This window comes from Tupaia chinensis, unplaced genomic scaffold (assembly GCF_000334495.1).
Source record: "Tupaia chinensis unplaced genomic scaffold, TupChi_1.0 Scaffold000110_1, whole genome shotgun sequence".
NCBI classification, from domain to species: domain Eukaryota; kingdom Metazoa; phylum Chordata; class Mammalia; order Scandentia; family Tupaiidae; genus Tupaia; species Tupaia belangeri.
The window spans coordinates 2,970,167-2,986,259 of NW_006159574.1; the positions used below are offsets into that span (position 1 = coordinate 2,970,167).

Sequence of the window (16,093 nt, forward strand, 5' to 3'; positions counted from 1 at the left end):
TGGAACCCGGGCGCCCGCGGTGCCTGCCCCTACACCGCCACGGGCAATTCTATTCTTTTAGAGGTTTTGCCTTGGGGCGTGTATGCTCGCAGGAGAGAGCAAGAGACAGTGAGAGGGAGACAAGAAACCAGCCCCGGGGATGGCCACAGCACAATCTCTCCTCCATGCTCCTCCCAGGACCCAGGGCATGAACCCAACGTGGCAGGCGTGAGCCACCGGGTCTGGGACTTGAGCTGCAGTCGGTCACATGGGAGTCTGGTGATGTAACTGGTTTGCCATCTGCTGGCCCTGAGCAAGTCTTAGCAAACACACTGGGCCGCCGCCTATGTGAGGGCGTGTACCCCAACCCTCCCGCCTTCGGCCCTGGGCCGCCTACAGGAGGGTGTGTACGCCCACATGCCCATCGGCCCTGGGGAGGGGGCGGGCCCTGTGGGGAGCTCCTGGGGGGGCTCCTGGGGGCGGGCAGGCCCTATGGGTCACTCCTGGGGAGCAGGGGCGGGTGCAGGTTGGGAGCAGCCTCTCGGGGTCCTGTCAGTCCTGCTGGCTGTGGGACTCGGACCCTGACCTCCAGGTGCCCCGGCACACACCAGGTAGGCAGCTGGCCCACTGCCCCTCGCCTACAAGGCCGCCTAGGAGAGCCTCCCGGACGCGCAGGGATGTCCCCACGCTTGACCCTGGTTCCTGAGCCCGCCAGCCATTCCCCGCAGTGCCTGAGACCACGCTTCAGAACCAGCCGGACCAGAGGGCCGGCCAGCGACACGCCGCCCTTCTACCACGGGCCAGTGCGGAGCGGGTAAACACGGGCCAGCCAGGCAGGGCCTTGCCACAGACGGCGTCGCCCCGGGAGAGGGCATGGGCTGTGCTTCGGCCATCAGCGAGAGACCTCTGGCCAGGCCTGGGGGGAGGGACAGTGGCTGGGGCAGCCACGGCCAGGCCAGGCTGGGGACCCGGCAGGCCGTCCAGTCCCGGGGGGCCCACACGGTACAGCCTGCACCCGACCTGCAGTCTGCCCTCGTGACACCAGCCAACTGTGGCGAGTGAGAGTGAGAGCCAGGATGCACCCCCGACACAGAACGACCCTTGTCTGCGGAGCCGAAGTGCACGGAGGGAGAGGAGGGAACAGGGGACACACAGAGCAGAGACGCGGTCACCGCTGGCAAGTGGGAACGCTGGGTCACACTGACCCCTGGTGGCCTGTGGCATAGCCACACTGCATCCTGCCACAGGAGTGCGCACAGGTGCGTCCCAGCCCGGGGAGGTGCAGACCTGAGTGGCCACAGCGCTGACCTTCAAAGCCGGAGAGTGAGGCGCCAGCTTCCTCTTCCTAGGGGCCAACGGAGTAGGACGTCCTGAGGAAGGAGCCAGCTGGCGTCGGCAGGCGCGTGCCCTCAGGGGAGCCAGGTGAGACCACTGCGCCATCCTCGGCAGAGAGGCAGCCGCCTGGGCTGTGTGTCGGGAAAGTGGCATTCCTCACTGAGTGTGTCACAAAGCGTCACAGTAGTGGGCAGTGCTGCTGCTCAGCGAGGCCCCCGTAAGGAAAGGCAGCTGCAGACGAGGAACCCGTGTCCCCTGTGCGTGCAGGACACGTGGAGCACAGTCGCAGCAGGCCAGCACGGCTGCGGACAGTAGGGCCAAACTTGGAACGCACAGAGATCAGACGTGATTGGCATGAGACATGGGCTCGCCCCAGCCACCTGCTGGCCCTGGGGCCTCGGGCAGCCCACAGCCCCAGAGCACGCCTCTGTCCATCCCTGCCGACGCCTGGCAGCCTGGAACTGTCCCTGCAAACCTTATCGAAAGTCACGAGGTTGGGGCCAGCCCTGAAGCACGAGGCTACATCCTGTGCGTAGGGGACCAGATCGCACGTGGCCCGCTCGGGTTTGGCTCCGGGCTCCGTGGCTTGAAAAGCATGCTGGTAGGTGTACCCCTGCCCGACCGGGTAAAGGACAGGTAAGGGCCGCAGGGAGCCCAGCCCCCTGGGGTGTTCCTGGTCCTTCTCCGACCAGTGCAACCCCGGCCATGAGCGAAAAGGCACCCTAAATAGTTAGCGTCCATGTCTCCCCCACTTGAGCTACAACTCAATCTCCATTTTTAAGAAATACACCCCAGGTAAGTGTCACAGTGGGTTCCCAAGCCGCACGCACTGGGCCCTCCTACATGCACGCAGGCTTAGGAGGGGGGATTCCGTGTCTTCACTCATGACTGCCGTCCTCGGGCATTGGGAGGCATCCCAGGAGCCGCACGGGCCCTGGGGCTCCTTCCTGGCCTAGGGGACACTGGAGCTCAGGGTGCGGGGCCCACTGGGCTTCCCTCTGGCCCTCCCTCGTCTCTGAGCTAAGCCCTCTCATCCCTTCTCCTGGGACCTTCCTGACCGCGATCAGCCTGGCTGCCAGCCTGGCCACCTGGGCAGCTCCTGCTGGACAGTGACCAGCCGGCCCCAGGCAGGTGTGAAAGGCCCAGCGAGCACTGCGGATTCCAGGCCCATGGGTTTTGTCCTCTCCTCGCACCTCCCCGTGGGACAGAGCTGGGCCGGGCTGCCGCTCTGCTGAGGCTGACTTACACCGCAGCCCTGCCTGTGCAGCTAGAAGAAACAAACAACCAGAAACGCAGCTAAAAGAGGCCTGCAGGGGGCCAGCAGATGGCACAGTGGTTACATCACTGGACTTCCACTTGGCCAACTGCAGTTCAAGTCCCAGATCCGGTGGCTTGAATCGCATGCTGGGCTTGTGTGCACGCATGCCTGAAATCGCACGAGGAGAATAGAGGCGAAGGGTCCTCCCGGGGGTGATTTCTCTCCTTCCCTCTCACTGTCCCGTCTCTGTCTCTTTCTCCAGCAAGCACACATACCTTACGGCAAAAACCTATAAGAAAAATAAAAAAGAAGAGGCCTGTGGTGGGCAGGGCCTGCGATCTCTGCAGGCTGAGGCAGGGCGGGGCTTTCTCCCCCATGCCCTGAAGGCAGCCCTGAGCCAAGTGAGGGCAGTGCCTGCCTGGACCTGCCCAAGGTCGAAGAAGGGTCCCAGGGAGTGGGAGGTGCTGGGGTCCCACAGCCTCTGAGAGCACACCACACCCTGCCCTGCCCCAGGCCTGCAGACGGAGAGGGACGGATGGTCACCAGGGACTCGTCCATCAGGGGCCATGGGCGTGCAGGCCGCCGGTCCAAGCAAGAAAGCAGGCCTGGCCTCAACACAGAGTGACAGGCCACTGGCTTCCTGGCTGCTCCTGACGCCGTTCCGAACACATTGTGGACAGAAGTCTGACTACTTTTCCTATTTTCCAAAATCTTTTCAAAAGGGCCTGGGAAAGTCCTGCCCCAAACCCTAACAGACCATTTATTTTCTATTAGCAGGATTCTTCCCACCTCCTGTTCCTGGCATAGTACCTTTGAGATGCATATTTCAACCGGTTAGTGTATTATTGTGCTTATCCCTTCCCCAGACACAGAACTTCCCTTTTCCTTGAGGTGTAGATTAAGCCTTTCTTTAACTAAGACACAGATCTTCCCTTCCAATCATGAACCTAAGGATTGTGGAACCCACCTATAACCTACAAGCCCCCCCCACATGTCCTGCCTTTTTTTGCCAGACCAATGGGACTCTTCACGAAATGTCTGTCAATCTCAAACAAATAAAAGGAAGCTCTGTACATGATCACCCCGAGAAAAGGCATGTGTGCCTCTTCGGCCGAGGTCACTCACAGTTGGCTTGGAAATAAACCGCATTAATTATTAATTTTACAGTTGGTTATTTTTCCATCGACAACATGAATGCTGGACAGAGGACAGAGGCGAGCAGGGGAGAAGGGGGTGGCGCCGCAAGCTCATCCTCAAGGCGGATGGGAGAGAGGGGACGGCCCCAGCCCACCCTCAGAGGAGAAGGGGAGAGGGGATGGAAGGCTCCAAGGCACCCTCAGGGGAGAGGGGGAGAGGGGACGGCCCCAGCGCACCCTCAGAGGAGTGGGGGAGAGGGGAAGGCCCCAGCGCACCCTCAGAGGTGGATAGGAGAGAGGGGACGGCCCCAGGGCACCCTCAGAATTCAATGCAGACATCAAGTACAGCCTGAGGCCTCAGCCTACCGCATCCTGCTGACTCTGAACCTCTGGGGCTGTGGGCACACACCTGTTCCTGCAGGATCTGGGAGAATTTTAAGAACTCCAGCAGAGCCAAGGCCTGGCCGACACAGCCTGAGGAGCACAGGTTTGCAGGAGAAGACGCTGGTGGCTTTTGGGAGCAGGGACCCTGAGACCTGCGAAGACCAGCTGCCCGCAGCCACCTGCAGGCCGGCCAGGCTGCCCCAGCCCCACGCACCCCAGAGGAGTCACAGGGGTGGGCCTCGGTGTCTAGCCATGCCAGGCTGCACACTGAGGGTTATGGGGACGAAGCACCCAGGGACCCCATGGGGCTCGGGTGTGACCAGATCCCGAGCCAAGTCCACACTGCAGAGACCCGTGTGACCCACTGCCTCCCTCGGGCAGAGGGTGCCCTCACTCCAGGGCACATAGACGGCTCTCTCCCAGGGACGGTGTGCTGTTGAAGCCTGAAAATCTCCCTGTGCTCCGGCTGGGGGCTCTGTGCCCCAGGGCCTCCTCCCTCAGGCCCTCCCCTCCGGTCAGCTTTCCTGGATTTGCTCGCCTGACCGAATGATCTTTCTTTTTATGGCATGACAGCTGGAGGGTCGGAGCGACGCACAGGGTGGGTCAGCCAGGGCCGGCTCCCTCTTCCTGCCCCCCCTCTGTGCCCAGGTCTCCCAGGCCTGAAGGACACAGGCCCACAGAGGCCTCTGGGAGGGCCCAGACTGCTCTCACCCAGACCCTGCGGCAAGCGAAACGGAGCGTCCTGCTCGTCACACCGGAGAAAACCGCACTCTGACCTGACCGTGGGAGGGTGAGCGCAGCTTGGAAGTGGTGAGGAGCGGCACAGACTCCATGGCGTGTGAGCACCTGGGAGCCAGGAAGGGCTGGGATCTGGGAATCCTGAGGCTACCCATGGGGGAGGCTCGGTCCTAGGGCCTTGGCTCTGAGACCGAGCGTCACCCCTCGCTGTCCCGGGCTGTCCCCACTCTGGACACCGCTGCTGCAGAGCGAGAGCAGGTTGTTGGTGCTCCCGGCTCCTCACTCTTCACCGGCTGATGGCATCCTGCCAGCGTCCAGGCTCCAGGCAGCAGGCCCGCTCGCCGTCTCCTTGGCATAACTGAGCTCGCTGGGGACAGACCTGGACAGGCAGGTCGGGGACAGGCCTCCTCGGACCCTGCATTGTAAGACGCGGGCACCACCTGCACACTGCACAGTCCCCAAAGCTCCCACTCCCTCGCCGTGGGCAAGCTCTGCAGCTCACTTCTGGGGTTCACAGTGCCCGGGACTACCCCGGACACGGCACCTTCTCTAACAGGGCAGCCTTTGGGAACAGCAGAGCAGGAGCCGAGGCCACATTGCCCAGCCTGCTCCCCCACGGTGCCCCCGATACACTCAGAGACCCGTCCCAGGGAGCCCTTCTGTGCCCAGAGGGGGCCTCCTTGTCTCTAAAGATGGTGGGACACAGAGGGACCAGACCCTCAGGCCCCGCTGATTCCCAGGCTCGTGACCCTGAGGGCAGTCCCCTTGTCCACCACACGACTTCCACTCGCTGGTCCGAGCCTAGGCCTCTGGTCTCCCTGGGACTCCGCGTCATGGCCACTAACGTGAAGGGATGTGCCTTGCTCTCGCTGACCTGGCCACGAGCCTGCACAAGGCCACGGGTGACACCCCTCCTGGGGCACATGAGCCTATGACACCCATCGTGCTGGGAAGTGGCCTCCATTGTTTTCTGGGTTTTGACTTATATTTAAAGGGTTATGTATTTAACTGTACTCATCATTATTACTAGTACTATTATTTCTCAATTTGCTGTAGGCCATGCACACTCGCCGGAGAGGGAAATTGAGAAAACAAGCAGTCGGGTCCGGACTCAAACGGCGACCAGCCACGTGGTGGTCCAGCGGCCAGCCCAGGACACTGTGGCCCCGCGACCCCTTCCTTTACCCACTGGCTCAGCAAAGGCCCCACCGGTGGCCTCCCCAGCTTGTGGCCAACACAAACGGGCTCCGTCACACAGCTGCGAACTAGGGGACAGCTCAGAGCACCCGGTCCTCCACGTGACCCCGGCTCTCTTGGGCCTGAGTGTCCCAGGCCCACAGGGAACCGGCCACCTCTGGGGCTCCCAGATCTTGGGGAAGGAGCTGTGCCCGCCACCTGGGTCTGCGCGGAAGGAGGAGCGACGTTTCTAAGCACGTGGCCGCTTTGTCAAGGTAGGACTTAAACGCCCTAGGAGGCACCTGCCTGGATTAGAGAAGTAATGCCTTCAAGGGCGTGCTCTGCCTCCACATCCCAGCTTCCCTGTCTCTTTGCTTAGTGACACTCACAGGCTCTTTTCTCTTCTAAAAGCGGCTGTGTCGAGGGGCCAGCAGGCACGGTGTTTAGGGTGCTGGATTCTCATGTGGCCAACCGCAGTTCAAATCCTGGACCTGACAGCCTGAAAATCATGTCAGACGGGTGTGCGTGCATGCCCCACGTCCCCAGAGAGTGGAGGAGAGATCATGGCATGCTCCCCCGGGGGTGGTCTCTCACCTTCCCTCCCTCTGTGTGTCTCTCTGTCTCTCTCCAGCAAGCGCACGTGCCCTATGACAAAAGCCTAAACCAAACAAAGACAGACATCTGAGGATATAGCTCACAGTCCACACAGCCACCCTCTGCAGCCCCAGGCTGTCACCTCACCCAAGGAGCCACGCCGGCTCGCCCATGTCCCCAACCCCAAGCTTGGCCCTGGCTGCGGGTTAGTGTCTGCTCCCTGGATTTGCCAATGGCCCACACAGCACAGGGCCTGCACTAGCTCCCCACAGCCCACTCTCAAGGCTCTTCCTTGCAGTAGCACGTGTCAGCACTCCATTCTTCAGGGCTGCGTGATATTCCATCAGCAGAGCTGCCCTGGGTGCTCGATGCAATTCTGCCCTTCTCGAGTCAGGAGGGAACGTCACCACCCGAGGTGACCACAACCTGCTGGACCTCTCAGCCTTCTTTTCCACCCGTATCCGTGGTTCAGGCCCTGGGTCCCATGGGGCCGACTGTGTGGCTGCAGGCCCAGCTCCGTGGCTTGAGATCGCACTGGGCGTGTGTGCCCGAAGTCCAGGGGGTGAGGAAGAAGGGACTGCAGTATGGCCGCCACGCCAGGGACAGTTTCTCATTCTCTCTCTGTCTCTCCGACAAGTGCACGTGTCCTGAGGCAATCATCTAAAACAACTCGAACACCAACACCACACTAGCCCGGGCCCACACAGGGCCAGGGTCACCCGTGTCCCCGTCTTTACCTCCAGGCCCTGCCCCTCTGGGAGGGCCACGATGAACCAAACTGCACAAGAGGCAGCAGTGCAACCCTGAGGCCCAGCAGGGCGGCTGGCGGCTTGGGGTGAGGGCAGCCAGGTCCCACACGGCCAGCCACATGGGGGTCCTGGAGCTGACAGCTCAAGAAAGCCCTGGATGCGTGTCATCCAGGCCCAGAATCGCACAGGGGAGAGATGGGAGGGGAGGGGCAGTGATGTGGCCCCCGCCCGGGCGCCCTCGCCGTCTCCCCTCCCTCTCCCTGGTAGGCACACAGACTCTACCAAACTAAAATAGAAGGGTCCCGGTAAGGAGGCGTCTGAGGCTGCTGCTGTCTAGAAGCTTCTTTATGTGCTGGGTGAGCACACCCTGGTGCCGTGAGCAAGCACGAGACGGCACAGCGCAGGGGGTGTGGCCAGTCACTGGCACTTCCGTGACCTCTGTCCCACTGACAGTGCAGCAGGCAGGTCACGCAGCAGGCCGCGGCAGGAAGGGGCGCTGCCCTGGGCCATGACGGCAGGTAGCAGGTGAGGGGCGCCTCGGCCCCTGTGGTCTCCCAGAGGCCACACCGTGAGGCCTCGTTGAGAGCAATGCCATGGGGTGACCTGCTGAGTCCCAACCCGTGTCCCCAGGAAGTGGGTGGACACGCCTGTGCGTGACCACGGAAAGCTCTGGACTATAGGCCAGCCGCATGTCAGCCTGGCTGCCTCCTGCCAGCCCAGCCGCTGGCTGAATCACGGGCGCCATGGCAACCATACAGAGAGGATGTTTTCATGAATCTCAGTGTCCCCGCTGTGACACCCGCCAGCTGTGCTCTGAGCTCTCACTGCACCAGAAAGGCCAGGTCCTGCCGGTCCCTGAAAACCAGTCTCGATACCACCGACATGCACACTGCACCTCCCCGTGGGGTCCAAACGTCACCTCGGCGTGATGACACTTACGCACAGCAGGGGCAGGCCACTGCTAGAGAAGGGAGCCCTGAGCTGGCCAGGGCCAAGGCAGGCAGGACGGCCAGGTGGCATGGCCCCCGGGACACAGGGCTCCTTTAGCACAGCTCTGCGAGCCGGCAGGTGGCAGCCCTGAGTGACTGCCTTAGATGCTGCTTCCAGTGACAGGGACAGCGGGAAAGGTACATCCCACAGAGCCCAGGCGGAGCGGCACCGTCCCTATCACCACACCCCACAGTCTACACTGCAGGCGAGCGACACCGTCCCTATCACCACGCCCCACAGTCTACACTGCAGGCGGAGCGACACCGTCCCTATCACCACGCCCCACAGTCTACACTGCGTTTCCCCCCGTCCTCAGTCCGGGCCGCCACGGTCACATTGCGCAGAATTCTCCCCAAGTAGAAAACACACGCCCGGGCACCGTCGTCTCCCAGCTCCTGCCGGTCCGGGGCTGCGGGGACAGGGACAGACATCCAGGGCGTCCGGCTGAGATGCTAGGCCTGGCGCCCTAACCTCACCTGGGCCATGCCAGCCCATCCACACCCTGGCCCCAACTGGGCAAGAGCCTCCTTGTTCCTGCCCCTCCGACCCTCAGCCGGGACAAGGCGCTCTAAGGAGGCCCGCCTGGAAACCGCTGGGTGGACAGGGTTCACCCGTGACTCCAGTGGGCCTCCCCAGGCCACCATGGCCTCTGCGAAGGGGACCTACTGACACCCGCATTTGTGTGCAGGATCTGGGGTACAAGAGACACCCGTGCTGGGTCCAGGTGACAGACAGGGTCAGCAGGGGTGAGGCCCGCCCTCCCTGCCCGCTGTCTACATGAAGACTGGCCGTGGCGGGAAGGGAGGACGCCCCGCCCTGGTCTCCATCTGTCTGGGCCGGCTCAGACCCGACTGGGCCTGGGGAAACCAGGCTGCTGAGGTCTCGGCGTGGGCGTCCCAGCCCTGCTGCCCCAGGCTCCAGCCTGCACCCCCAGGTCACCGCCTGGACAAAGGTAGTGAGCGGTGGGCAGCAGGCCCCGTCCACAGCGCCCCCGCGGGCTCCGAGCCCACCCGACACGGTTCAGGACCGGGCGCTCCGTCCACCCAAGGAGGAGACCCAGAGCCATGAAGGGCGGGAAGCAGACGGGAGGAGCAGGGCTGGTGGCGGGCGAGGAGAGGAGACGGGCTCAGGCAGAGCCTGCGTGACAGGCTGCAGCGTCCTCGGCAGGGGACCCACCCACGGAGGCACCAGCTCCCAACCCAGAAGCCATTGCCCCAGCCTCAGCTTCACACTCGGCTTCCCATGGAGCTAACACACGGCCCAGGACGCAGCCAGCCCTCACAGCCCACGGGCACAGGTGCAGGGACCCCGACGACGCCACACTCGCAGGCGCCCAAGCCCTAAGCATGAGATGCAGCATTTGCATGTAGCCGACACGCCTCCTGCAGCTCTGCATCAGCCCGATTCACATACCCAGCCCAGACCCTGCCCCATGCAGTCCGGGACACACGGGCCAGAGTGTGCTCAGGGACACCCGGGCCCTGCCCCGTCCTGCCCAGACACACGGGCCAGATCGGGGCCCACCATGCTCAGGGCCACACACAGAGTGGTCTCATTTCTGCCCACGGCTGGCTGACTCCCAGCTGCGGAACCCGTGGGCGTGGACAGCCTACTACACGCATGCACATGTAGAGAGCAGGGGTCACTCGGGTGCCCTTCCACACCTTCCCCTCGTCCCCTCTACCAAATCCCAGCTCCCTGCTCCTCCCACTTGGAGGGCTCGAGGCCCTGGTGCTGCGGTTTGAGCCCTCAACCACGCCTGGTCAGCAGAAGAGGCAGACCCAGGGCCACTCACCATTGACACAGGCCTCCGAAGGTGTGCACAGGCTGTCCTCGAACAAGCAACCTGGCAGAGACAGAGGGGAGAAGGCAGTCAGTAAGGGGCAGAGGCAGCTGTGTACAGGCTGCAAGGCTGGCCCCTCCCGCGCTGCTCCAAAGCTGGACCGTGCCCTGGCTAGGGGCGGGGCGGGAGTTTGTGCCCATGTCCTGGCCCGCCAGGGGTGGTGACGCGGCTGGCTTTGTCAAATCGGGCAGGCCCCCTTGGTCTATGTGTCGTGGACAGAGACCCAGGGGACATACTCCGTCCTAGTGCAGCCAAGCCCACGCCAGGCCAAGCCACGGGCTCCTAGCCACATGTGCAGTCGGCACGCTAAGGCAGCAGCGGGCATCTGGGTCCTTCTCTGGAGAAGTGTGTCCGACACACACACATACACACGTAAGCACACGGCCCACACCTGCCAAAGCAGAGAGGCATGGGGGGGGGGGCGGCTCAGGCCTTTGCTCTCAGGCCAGCGGTGACCATGGCCAGAATGTAGGGGAGGTAGAGAGGGAGGGAACGTGGCAGGGTGCACAGGGGGAGGTGCAGCGGCAGAGCAGGACGGACGGTGGACCTTGGGTGCAGGAGCAGGTGAGACACGGCCCCTCAGGCCGGGCCTCCACCCCAACCCTGATGGAGAGGAATGAGCCTCAGGCTGACCGACAGCAGATAGCAGTCACGGGCAGGCCTGTGACTTCTGCTCTGTGCTGTCCAGTGAGCCGCAGACCCAGGAAGGACCCTGGGGACTGCCCTGGGCAGTTGGGCCAGTCAGGGTGTGAGCTCCAGGAGCGCCGTGCAGCAGGACAGGCACCAGCAGCCGTGTACGAGGCCCGCATCCCGGCCCTGACTACAGTCGCCCTGTCCAGCGGGACCGGGAGCCAGCAGTGCCTTTAACAATATCGATGACACATTCCCGCCAAGCATGGTGCTTTCTGTCCCGTTTCTCTGACAAACTCCTCCTCACCCACAAAGGCCTTTGAAAGTCCCCCGGGGAGTCTCTGGAGGGCCCAGCAGACATCCTGCCCAGTGCCCGGCTCAGTGCCCACCATGCGGTGCCACGGCCGCTGGCTCAGACCCGTCTCCCTCGGCTACGGGGTCCTAGGACATACCCTCAGCCCCCCACTCCATCCACGGGCCTGGTCTGCCTGCCAGGGTGGGTGCCGGGAGGGAAGCCAACAGGTGAGGGGCTAGGATCGGACACTTCTGCTTATTTATATTTGAGAGATTTTTGCCATAGAGTGCGTGTGCAAACTGGAGAGAGAGTGAGAAATGACCCTTTTGTAGGGTGGACCACACCGCAATCCCTTCTCCATTCTCCTCTCAGGACTCTGGGCACGCACACAACCGTGCCCAGCGTGATTTTCAAGCTGCTGAGTCCAGGACTCGAGCGGCAGTCGGACCAGTGGCGTCCAGTGACGTAAGCCTGCACCACCTGCTGGCCTGCGTCACCCACACGGCAGCTTTGGTCCGGGCCTCTTCCCAAGGGCCTGGCCTCAGACCTCAGGCCCGCAGCCTTCAGGACATCAAACAAGTGAGTTTGCGCAGGACACAGGGCCGGTGTCTGCAGAGAGCTGAAACCGCCAGCCAGGACGGAAGGCACCGTCCAGGACGACGCGGGCCCCGGCAGGCGAGGTGCTCTCCGTCCGTCCTGTGCTCTGCATGAGCCTTTCAAAGAGCGGTGGTCCGCCGGGTCACGTTCCTGAGGGTGGTCCTGGAGCACCGCGGGCGGCTGCCCGGGCTGCCAGGCTGCGCCTCGTCCCAGAGCAGTGGGCTCCTGAGCACGGGGGCTCGACGCTCAGCCATGGGGCCTCCAGCTGGGCAGATCCCCCTTTCTGAAAGAATGCACTCTCACAGCGGCCCCGCACCCACCGTGCACACTGCCAGACCCCGGCCCGGGGCTGACCCGCACCCCTTGCCCTGCCACCCGCGTGTCCCTTTCTTCCTGGCCCCTCCTCGCCCAGTAAGTGCCCAAGCCAGGCAGGATGTGGGGAAAGGGCAAGCAGCCTGAAAACCCAGCCATGGCCAACCACTGCAAGCCAGCCGGGCCAGCCAGGGTCATGGCGTGGCGGGCTCTGGGCGCTCCCTCTCTCAGCTGCGCACGTCCCCCTCCGCCCCCGGGAACCACCCCAAGCCACACAATGGTCTCAGACATCCCAGCACCCCGAGTGTGCAAAGGCAGGAGGGAGGGAAGCGGTGCGGCCCGGGCGGAGACTCGCTCACACGCAGCCTGCCGTCTGTCACATGGCCATGGCGGGTGGCAGACCTGCTAGAAACGGCGCCGGGAAAGGTCCAGATGTCGCCATCACCCTGCTCTGACCGTGGCCGGGGACACACGTGACCGACTGGGAGCCCGCCACACTCGGGGAGAGGCTGCTGGCCACTGTTCCCAGCAGCACACACGCCCAGTCGGCAGGCACCATGCCCCCAGCTACCAGGGCGCTCGTGCCGTTTGCTCCAACGTGAAGAAGGACGTGTGTCAGCCACACGGCGACCCCCTGCCAGCACTCGCAGCAGACGCCGGCTCAGCCCCTCCAGGTCCCGGGTCATGGCTCCGAGGCAGACTCCTGGGCCCACCCGAAGCATGGTGTGACCGGCAGCTGCTGGGCCCCAAGCCTCGCACTCGCAGGCAGCCACGGGCGGACCAGCAGGGACAGCAGCGTCAGGGCAGGCCGGGACCCTGGAGAGAGCCTGCAGCAGCCCCTGCAGTCCGGCACCCACAGGGACATGTCCTCAGCTTTGACCCCCCACCCTTCTCTTGACAACATGGCATATTCCCAACTGCTCGCAAGGTAACCGTCAGCACAGGGCCACAGAGCTCGGGAGTCCTCCTCACCGTCATGCCCACAGGTTTCCTTCTAGCGTCAGCACACGTGCACATGCACACACACAGTCACACGTGCACACACGCACAGTCACACACAACACGTGCACACATGCAGCTGCATGTGCACACACATGCACAGTCATACACAGTCACATGTGCACACACAGCAAAAGTTACATGCAGTCGTGAGTGCTTACACACGCAGTCACATATGCACAGTCATACGTGCACACACGCAGTCTCATATGCAGTCACACATGCACACACAGTCACCACACATGCACACACATGCAGTCACATGTGCATAGTCACAATACAGTCACACAGTCACATGTGTGCACATCACAGTCCCATGAACACACATGCACACACATGCACACTCACGTGTGTACACATGTACCTGCGGATATATGCATGCATGGACAAACACATGCATATGCAAGTGCTCACATGTACACACATGCTAACATGTGCATGCATATGTGAACACCTCATCTTCTTTTACTGCCAGAGGGCACATATGCTTGCTAGAGAGAAAGAGAGAGAGAGGAACATGGGGCTTGGTCACGCTTCAATTCCGTCTCCATTTCTCAGTCCTGTGGGGTTCAGAGCACACACATGCATGCACCCAGCATGTTTTCAACCCACCAAGGCCAAGATTCAAACCACAGCTGGCCAGGCGGCTGGTCGGGTAGGCCGGCCGGGGCAGGGCGCAGTTCCCAAGCACAGTGGCTCACTGCAGCTCAGGCCAGCCCTCGCCGGGCTCCTGTTCTAGCTCTGTCCTCGGTGCTCACTGGAACACCAAGGAACCCCTCAGGACTGTGGCACCTCTCTGTTAAAAAGTCCTTCCTGCAGTGAATGAACGCTGTCCCTTTTCAAGTGCACTGATCTGCTCCTCAGACCCCGTCGCTCCTCGGAGACATCTTGGAGAGTGCAAGGCCGTCCATGGGAGGAGCCCGTGGCTTCCCAGTTGGGGTAGGAAGGCCATCCACCTGGCCACTGGTGCCCTGCACCCGCTACAGGACTGTCCTCCCTCTGGGCCTCGTTCCCTGGAGCCGGGCTATGGTAGGGGCAGGAGGCCCAGCACTCCTCAGCCACCAACAGCCCATAAGACCTCCACCCGGCTCGGGCCCCTCACCCGCCGTGGCTTTGCCAGAGCCTGGGGTCACAGTGCGCCTGCAGCATGAGGCTGGGCAGGTTTTCCGACCTTGCAGAGGGAGGGGAAGGGCACAGTTTCAGCGAGCTCTCTCACCAGAGCAGCGTTCCCTCCAGCTGGCTGCCTAGCAGGTCTGAAAAGCAACAGGGTGATTCTTAGAGCCCGCGCATTCACCCAGAGTCTGAAAACCGAGAGCTCATAGAGCGGTGGTGGTTAAGGCTCTGGATCCCACGTGGCCAACACCGTGGGACGAGTCCTGACCTGGAGCCTGTAAAAAACGCCAGGTGTGGACACAAGTGTGTCCAAAACCCAAGAGGAGAATGGAGAAGGGATCACAGCGTGGCCATTGCCCCCAGGGGTGCTTTTTCACTTTCTCTCTCTCTCTCTCTCTCTCTCCAGAGAACACACTTACCTATAGCAAAGTTTTAAAAGGGGTTGGAGGAAGAAGACATCTCAGAAAGAACTGGGTCTCCCTGGGACCAACCAGCCCGCAGTGCAGAGGACCCGTCTCATAATACCAGGAGCTTCTCTGTCCGAACCCATGTGAACAGTCACTGTGTGGCCACTGAAAACAGGCTCACGGGGATTTGTTCTCCTCAGTTACTTGGTAAACTGGCTGCATAATGCAAGGGGAATGCCACGTTAAAATGACACAAGGACCGCATCCTCGGCCGTGTTAAGAAAACAAGAAGAAACACACCTCATTGACAAAGATGTCTACAGAGTGAAAGTGAAGGGCTTTTTTCATTCCACAGAAATGGAAATAAGGCAGGGTCATGATATCGATATAAGAGGAAATAGATGTTAGGATAAAAAGGGTAAGAAGAGACAGAGGGGTGTCATATAGTTTTACTTATGTATTACATTTCGTCACTGTGCATCATTATACATACACAGAGCTTGACAAGGACTAATTTACCAAGAAGCTATAACGCCGCCACAGCCCGAGTCCTCCGCCCTCAGCACGGTCAGCCCACGGTGCTCTTCAACGCCGTGTCCACGGCAAGCCCTGGGGCCGCATCTCCTTCCAGTTGTTTGCAGACAAAGTTCCAAAGACTGCAGAAAACTTTCGTGCTTTGAGCACTGGAGAGAAAGGTTTGGTTACAAGGGTTCCTGCTCGCACAGAATTACGCCAGGGTGGCGACATCACATGCCACAACAGCCCTGGTGGCAAGTCCGTCCGTGGGGAGAAATTCCGTGATGGGAACTCCGCCCTGAGTGGCTGGATGCAGGCAGGTGGGCTTCAGCAAGGCGGAAGAGGGCACGGGCATCGTGGAAGCCACGGAGCACTCTGGGTCCAAGAACGGCCAGGCCAGGAAGGTCGCCGCTGCTGACCATGGGCCACGCTCGTGAGTTTCACTTGTGTCCTCTCGCCCACCAGGCCTTCCCCACAGCTCAGGAGAGCACCTCCGCCCGTCCGCTCGCCATGCCCTGTAACCCGTGCTCTCGCATTTCTTTGGGTTCCATATTTTCCCAAGTCCCCTCCAAATCTAGATGAATTTCAAGTTAAGTTTATGATTATAAAATAAAAACTAAGTGACAGTTTAAAAAAAAGAAGATACAAAATTCATAAATATTTATGCACCTAACACCAGAGCAACCAAACTTATAAAAGAAAGGCTGCTAGCATTAAAGGGAGAGGTAGGTTCCAATACACTAATTGTGGGAGATCTTAGCTCCCCACTGTCATCACTGGACATGTCATCTGGACGAAAAGTTAACGAGACAGAAACCAAATGGACCAGACAGACAGACACACAATTCCACCCAGCAGCTACGACAGACAGACACGCAGCGTTCCACCAGCAGCTACGACAGACAGAGAACAATTCATGCAGCAACTATAGGACGCACTTTTTTCTCATCTCCACATGGAACATTTTCAAAGACTGACCACATAATAGGCCATAAAACAAGTCTATATAAATTTACAAGTATAGAAACCATATCTAGTATCT

The 16,093-nt window shown here is 61.2% G+C and overlaps 1 protein-coding gene across 1 annotated transcript in view; it reads right to left on the reverse strand.

Annotated features, from left to right (window-relative positions):
- The window catches only part of PTPRN2 (protein tyrosine phosphatase receptor type N2), a 447,003-nt gene extending 436,012 nt beyond the window's left edge, over window positions 1-10,991 (reverse strand). Inside the window, exons 1-2 of the mRNA XM_006143829.3 lie at window positions 10,967-10,991; window positions 10,135-10,185 (exon numbers count right to left, since the gene is read on the reverse strand). Coding sequence (XP_006143891.1) covers window positions 10,135-10,185; window positions 10,967-10,991 — 76 coding nt within the window. The remainder of the gene's footprint in view (window positions 1-10,134; window positions 10,186-10,966) is intronic.
- Window positions 10,992-16,093: the final 5,102 nt, after the last annotated feature.